This window comes from Nicotiana tomentosiformis, chromosome 1 (assembly GCF_000390325.3).
Source record: "Nicotiana tomentosiformis chromosome 1, ASM39032v3, whole genome shotgun sequence".
Classification (NCBI taxonomy): Eukaryota; Viridiplantae; Streptophyta; class Magnoliopsida; order Solanales; family Solanaceae; genus Nicotiana; species Nicotiana tomentosiformis.
The window spans coordinates 106,532,921-106,539,280 of record NC_090812.1 but is presented as its reverse complement, the minus strand read 5'-3'; the positions used below and the strand labels follow the sequence as shown (position 1 = coordinate 106,539,280).

The following is a 6,360-nucleotide window of genomic DNA, read 5'->3' as shown; positions in this document are numbered from 1 at the left end:
ACGCACATAATTCAAAGTCCCGGAAAATAATTTCAATCAAATTGCAAAGATCTTTGTATGATTTAAAGCAATCATGACGAATGTGGTAAAACCATCTTAGTGATTATTTATTAAAGGGAGGATATATAAATGATGTCATTTGTCCATATATTTTTATAAAGAAAACAAAATCAGAATTTGCTGTACTTGCCGTATATGTTGATGACATAAATCTTATTGGAACTCCTACAAAACTCCAAAAGGCAATTGATTATTTAAAGAATGAATTCGAGATTAAAGATCTTGGAAAGACAAAATTATGCCTCGGTTTGCAAATTGAACATTTGGCAAATATGATTTTTGTTCATCAATCTGCCTACATTGAAAAGGTATTGAAACAGTTTTACATTGATGAAGCACATCCATTAAGTACTCTGATGGTTGTTCGATCACTTGATGTGAATAAGGATCCGTTTCAACCTCAAGAAAATAATGAAGAGCTACTTGGTTTTGAAGTACCGTGCACTAATGTATCTTGCCAATACAATAAGGCCTGACATAACTTTTTCAGTTAATGTCTTAGCAAGATATAGCTATGCTCCTACAAGGAGACATTGGAATGAAATCAAACACATATTACGGTATCTAAAAGGGACTACCGATATGGGCTTATTTTATGGCAATAGTTGCAGTCCCGATCTTGTTGGTTATGCCGACGCTGGTATTTATCTGACCCACACAAGGCTCGATCTCAAACAGGCTGTGTGTTTATATGTGGAGGCACTGCCATATCTTGGTGATCGATTAAGCAATCAATCGTGGCTACTTCATCTAATCATGCTGAGATAATTGCTATTCATGAAGCAAGTTGAGAATGTGTGTGGTTGAGGTCTATAATACACCTTATTCGAATGTGGTTTGAAGTTTGACAAACTACCCACGATTTTGTATGAAGACAATGCATCATGTATAGCCCAATTGAAAGGAGGATTCATGAAAGGAGATAGGACAAAGCACATTTCACCAAAGTTATTTTTCACACATGATTTTCAAAAGAATGGTGATATCAATATGCAACAGATTCGTTTAAGTGATAATATGGATGATTTGTTCACAAAATCTATACCGACGTCAACCTTCAAGAAACTAGTATACAAGATTGGGATGCGAAGGCTCAAGGATATGAACTGATGCTCGTATCAGGCGAAGTTAATACGTGTTGTACTCTTTTTTCCTTACAAGATTTTGTCCCACTGGATTTTTCTTGCAAGGTTTTTAACGAGACAACCAAAAGACGTATTTCTAAACATGTGTACTCTTTTTCCTTCTCTAGAATATTTTTCCCACTGGGTTTTAATTATTTTAGTTAAGGTTTTAACGAGATACATTATCCGTTGAATAGACATTCAAGGGGGAGTGTTATAAATAGAATTGTATTTAAGGTGAATGTCTTTATTTTAGAGAGATTTTAGGGATTTTACTTGGTGGCTAAGTCACTCTTTCCCTATAAATAGAAAGGTCTTATTCCATTGTAATTCATCTCAAAGCAATAAGAATTCTCACTCTTTTCTCTGCAATATTGCTCTTCTTCTTTTATTGTGTATTCGAATTTAACAAAGTTGTAGACCACCCACTGCAATGCTTTGTTATAGTCTTATCGGATTTGAAGATTGTCAGTTGGCTGGCGTGAAACCTAAGAAAAAAAATTAAAGATAAATTAATATGTAGAAGCCACGCAACCTTCTGTGTTCTTCTCTCTCTTTTAAAATCTTGCAGTTTTACCTTAGAGCTGCCGATTTATAAATTTAATATAGTTCACTATTGTGATAGAATTACAGTGAGAACCGTTGCAGGGTAGCATGCATATTTATTAAAGTATATATGTAATATTTTTGACACACTCGTCTTAAATTCGAACTATATAGTTACAGTTTTTCAAATACACACATATATTAAGTTCGCACTCATTACAGAAAATTGTGGATGTAACTGTATTCCGTATTCACTAATTTAAAACATTACATGTCCATGAGGTGAATTTTATTGTTATGTTGCTATATATATATATATAGTGATGGTTGAATTCATCAATACAAGAATAGCTTCTATCATAGCGGAAAAAAGGGGTTACAAAAATGTCTTGGGTAATAAGTTCAACTCTCAGCTGTGATATTTTTACATTTTTTTGAACCCTCTCTTAGCTCTTGTCTTCACTCCTTCCTCGAAGTCGCAATCAAGAAATCTGAACATGTTGATGTGTAGGTGTAGGTGTAGTATATAATATATAGAAGTAATCAAGATCCAACAAGTCCTTTGTGCCGAGCGTATGAAATTATTGACAGAAAGATGGATGCAGAAGCAATTCCAGCAAGCATGACCACCTGCAGTAATGTAACCGTTTAAAACAAAAAGAACGCTCCAAGTGTGGAATTGGAAACGTTTCATATAAGAGTTTAATTTCTATACACTGACATAATATACTATCAAAAGAAAGGAATTGGTCAAGTGTGCGCACCCATTTGAAAATGTAACCATGGTCTTTCTTCCATGGATGTGGAATATTCATTCCAAATATTGCAGCCACCAAAGAGTACACTGTCAAACAAACTGTACCAGAACTCAGGAACAGCTCCAGCTGCGGTATCAGGCAGAAAAGAATTGCCATTTATTTACCAATACCAGTCGAGAAGTAACAAATTTAGGATAATAATTTCAACAGATCATATGAGTATTACTGTCTGAATAGAGCGGAACAGATCCAGTACTAGTCATATATTAACCAGACGTTATAAGTCTCAACATACCTGGATCAGCTGATTTCGATGATTGTCCAGCTGCAACAAGGAAACTTAATGTTTAATTTTTTGTTTCCTAAAGCTAGAAAGTCTTAGTATTATTAAACAAATTAAATCAACAATGAGTAACCTGAATGTTGATATAGTCCTCTGTGTCATCAATATATTCCCGCAACTGGATAAAGGAACACCAGTATCACTATTTAGTTCCAAAATGAGTCCATTATTTCGTTTTTATGTATGTTTAAGGGCATCAAGTTCCTGCATGTTCTATGCAGTTTCTTACCGTTGTCAACTTGTTCATCGTGCTTTCAATTTGCACAAAGTAAGCCTACAAAAGTATGCAATTTTTTCAGCACATGTATGTCGTGATTGTTGCCAAAAGTTCTGGTAATACTAACCTCAAGCAACATCTCAAGTTCCTCAACATCAGTCTCCTCCTGAGTTATTCCACTAATCTTGCTTGTTTTGGACAATAACTTTGGAGAATCAGGGGACCAGTAAAGTCCCCCCTGGCCACTAAGCGGGGAAAAAGCCCCGGCAACTTTTCTTGAGAGGTAAAGGTCAGCCATGTCATCATCATCTTCAAGAAGTTGTTCAAGATCATCCCTGACCTAGAGATTGGCATAATTTAGAGTCAATTAGGTTAGTTCAATGTGCAGAAAGAAAAATATAGGCTTATAGCTGCCCATGCCCATGTTTCCTCTCTAAATAAACTCAAATCTTGTTCTTGCAGCAACAACAATAACCCTTCACTTTCAAGCAAGTTGGAGTTGGCTATATCAATCCTACCTGTCCATGTCGCTCCATTTATACTCATCGCAGTCCATTTCTTGCATAGACAACAAATTTCTAGTCTATGAATTAAGGGGCATAGCATGAGAAAGAAAAACAGCGAGAGACGTACTTTTTGAACCCGGCTGGTCAACCTAGTCATTGCGCTCTTTAATTTGCGTACTCGATCCAAATTACGACTACTAATCTGCAAATAAGTGAAATTTGTTTCACAAATTGAAAAAACAAAGGTACTCAGGAAACAAACTATCTATAGACTCGATGGATGAATAATGTATATATTACATGACAACTTTGAGGGTATAATATGGCAAGGGAGAAAATGAAGTTGACATATTTGTTGCAAGAAGACAAAGCTAGCATACATTTCCCAGCACAGACATATCAAACCAAAAATGCTATCCAGTAAATTAACTAAACAATGGTTTCCCTAATTTTTCACTCTTGCTAGGGATGAAATCAACAGTTGAGGAACAAATATTTTGCCAATTTAACTTATGCATAAGTAAAGAGCTAGGAGCTTCCCGTTAAAATGGAACTAATTTTGGTTGATGAAGATAGCAAGGTGGTATGGTCAAATGGCACTATATATACGTACTATGGATAATTCTTACGACCGCATTGGGCCAAACTCTGTCTTGCGGTGAAGATAAATCCTCAGATTGCAAGTTTTTCGCCTAAAACTTCCTTAATACCGCCGCCATCAACAAGTGATTGTTTGCCAACAAAGACTCCAGTATTCCTTTTTTTGTTTCCAAACATTCGTTTTGAAGTCCATGCTTAAGGGATCTTCGCAAGAACTAAGCTTTTCCCCCACCCCTTTAGGGACATTTGACTGTAGCAATTCGAAAAGACTTTAGGGAGCAGCAGACCACCTCATTGAAGGCAGATTAACAATAATAAGAACCACTCAATGAAAGAGAGTTATCACACTCTTTTTCAGATTAGTTAACGCATACTTAGTGTAGACACTTAGTTGCACTAAGCATTTAAATGACCTTATTATATATTCTTCTGATAATGCATACATTCTGTATTTGGTTTACAATCTTACCTTGGAGGTGAGCTCATCTAAAGCTGGGTAAGCAGCAGTCTCTAGCTCTCGTGTCTGAGTATCAAGATAACTACATACACCTTCTAGTGCTACTTCTAAAGCTCGAAACTCAAATGGAAACTCTGTATCATATCCACAAATAAAATTAGTTAGGAACTGAATATGAGCAATCCCTGTTGCTTGTGTGTAAAAAGTAGACATAGTAATCAACGGTTACCAGTTGGTTCAACATTTTGCATTTCATTTCCTGTCCCATTAACAGCTGGTTGGTCATCATCTTCACCTTCTCCTAAGCCAATAGCAGGCAATGGCAATCTTCTTTGAAGTTCTTCAACAACTGGAGCTACATTATCATCCAGCGGGTCACGAAGCAATACCTACTTCAATCATTAAACCATACAAAATAATGGGGTATTCCTCTATTATTGGAAACCAAGGAAGCAATAAATTGACGGCTAATAATCATATATCCGGAGTTTAACTTGTATACATTGACAGCGTAAAACATTTTCACACGATTAGGGTACCGAAAAAATAATTACAGGTAATTATTCATAATAAGTGAAATTAGTAACCTGTTAGTGGTAGGTAACATGCTACAACTTAAATTACAGCTTGACAGTTGCGCCACCGTTGGATATAAGTTAAAATCCTATCCGAAATAATAACCACCTCAAATTCTGGTATATAATGTAGAAAGCAAAAGAAATTCACCTCATCTGTAGTAATAATTGCTTTGATATGCTGAAGGCAGTGAACAAACAGCCAAAAAAAAAGCACAAGAATTAGATTTCTGCAAATCATAGTGACAAAGACAGAAAACAATAAAAAAAAAGTGCACCTCCAAATTGAGTACAATAGCCTTTTCTCTGCCTAGAATTGCAGAAGGATAAGAAAGGAGAGGATCAAGAATACGAAGATCTCTAGCATGTATAGAAACTCGTTTCATAATAGCATACTTATCCAAATCCAAGATACTACTTTGCCCCTTACTGTCCACCAATATCCAGCTTCTTGATACCCCTGTTTTCATCTTCCAAAGTGGAAAACGCCACTTTCAAGAAATAGCAAGTAAGTAATTCGGAATACTGATTTTGCTTTCAAGTTCTTGTGTGTAACTCAAAGAAAGAAAGAAGAGGGGAAATTAATTTGAAAGGTAGGGGAAAAGGGGAAATGGACAGACAAAGATAGGGAACAATGACATGACGGTTAAACTGATTGGTGAAACAACTGTTGTTACTGCTTGAAGAAGTAAAGTTGTTGCTTTGCATGGCTGTATTATTTTTTGGCCGATTGCGGGGGCGGTAAACAAGCAAAAACTTTCATAAACAGAGAAATGCGGTGACTCCACGCTTTATGTAACTAGTGGACCGGCCATTTCACCATCTTACCTTTTAGGCTTTGACAGTTTACTTTCTCAATTTACGACCCCTCACAGTCTCCTCAATTTGTTTTTCTTTCGAACACTTTCATGATAGTAGTATGTATTTGTATGAATTATATTAAATGGTCGAATGATAGTGTGATATGTGGACCGAATACACGCAAAAGATAAATCGAGTAATAGCCAGTACTGGGAACAACAATTGTCATTGGTATCGGATGGACCCCGAAGGGAGTACAATCAACTTGAGCGGATCGAATGTTTGCCATCGGAAGGCATTTAGTGAGGAATATTTTCTGGCATTAAATGGGCAGCCGTTAAAGAGAATATTTGCATTCATAGCATGTCGTTAC

At 36.1% G+C, this 6,360-nt stretch overlaps 1 protein-coding gene across 2 annotated transcripts; it reads right to left on the bottom strand.

Moving 5' to 3' along the window:
- Window positions 1-1,956: 1,956 nt before the first annotated feature.
- On the bottom strand, window positions 1,957-6,016 carry LOC104093363 (magnesium transporter MRS2-I-like). Of its 2 annotated transcripts, XM_070188991.1 has the most exons (12): window positions 5,713-6,009; window positions 5,465-5,677; window positions 5,338-5,367; window positions 4,841-5,000; window positions 4,624-4,745; window positions 3,682-3,756; window positions 3,176-3,388; window positions 3,061-3,105; window positions 2,905-2,949; window positions 2,784-2,813; window positions 2,495-2,614; window positions 1,957-2,360 (listed from the first exon to the last, which is right to left on the bottom strand). In XM_070188991.1, the coding sequence occupies exons 2-12, from the start codon at window positions 5,654-5,656 to the stop codon at window positions 2,274-2,276; spliced, it is 1,119 nt and encodes a 372-aa protein (XP_070045092.1). In that variant the 5' UTR covers window positions 5,657-5,677; window positions 5,713-6,009; the 3' UTR covers window positions 1,957-2,273. The 2 variants fall into 2 exon arrangements, 1 of the variants encoding a protein (XP_070045092.1); XR_011412438.1 differs by having other exon boundaries at window positions 2,292-2,360; window positions 2,495-2,586; window positions 5,465-6,016.
- Between the last annotated feature and the right edge of the window lie 344 nt (window positions 6,017-6,360).

Coding starts and splice junctions, on each gene's coding strand:
- LOC104093363 (XM_070188991.1), bottom strand. CDS start 5,656: ATGAAAACAGGGGTATCAAGAAGCTGGATATTGGTGGACAGTAAGGGG. Junction 5,001..5,337: donor CAATTATTACTACAGATGAG/GTGAATTTCTTT, acceptor TGATTGAAGTAG/GTATTGCTTCGTGACCCGCT. Junction 3,106..3,175: donor AACTTGAGATGTTGCTTGAG/GTTAGTATTACC, acceptor ATACTTTTGTAG/GCTTACTTTGTGCAAATTGA.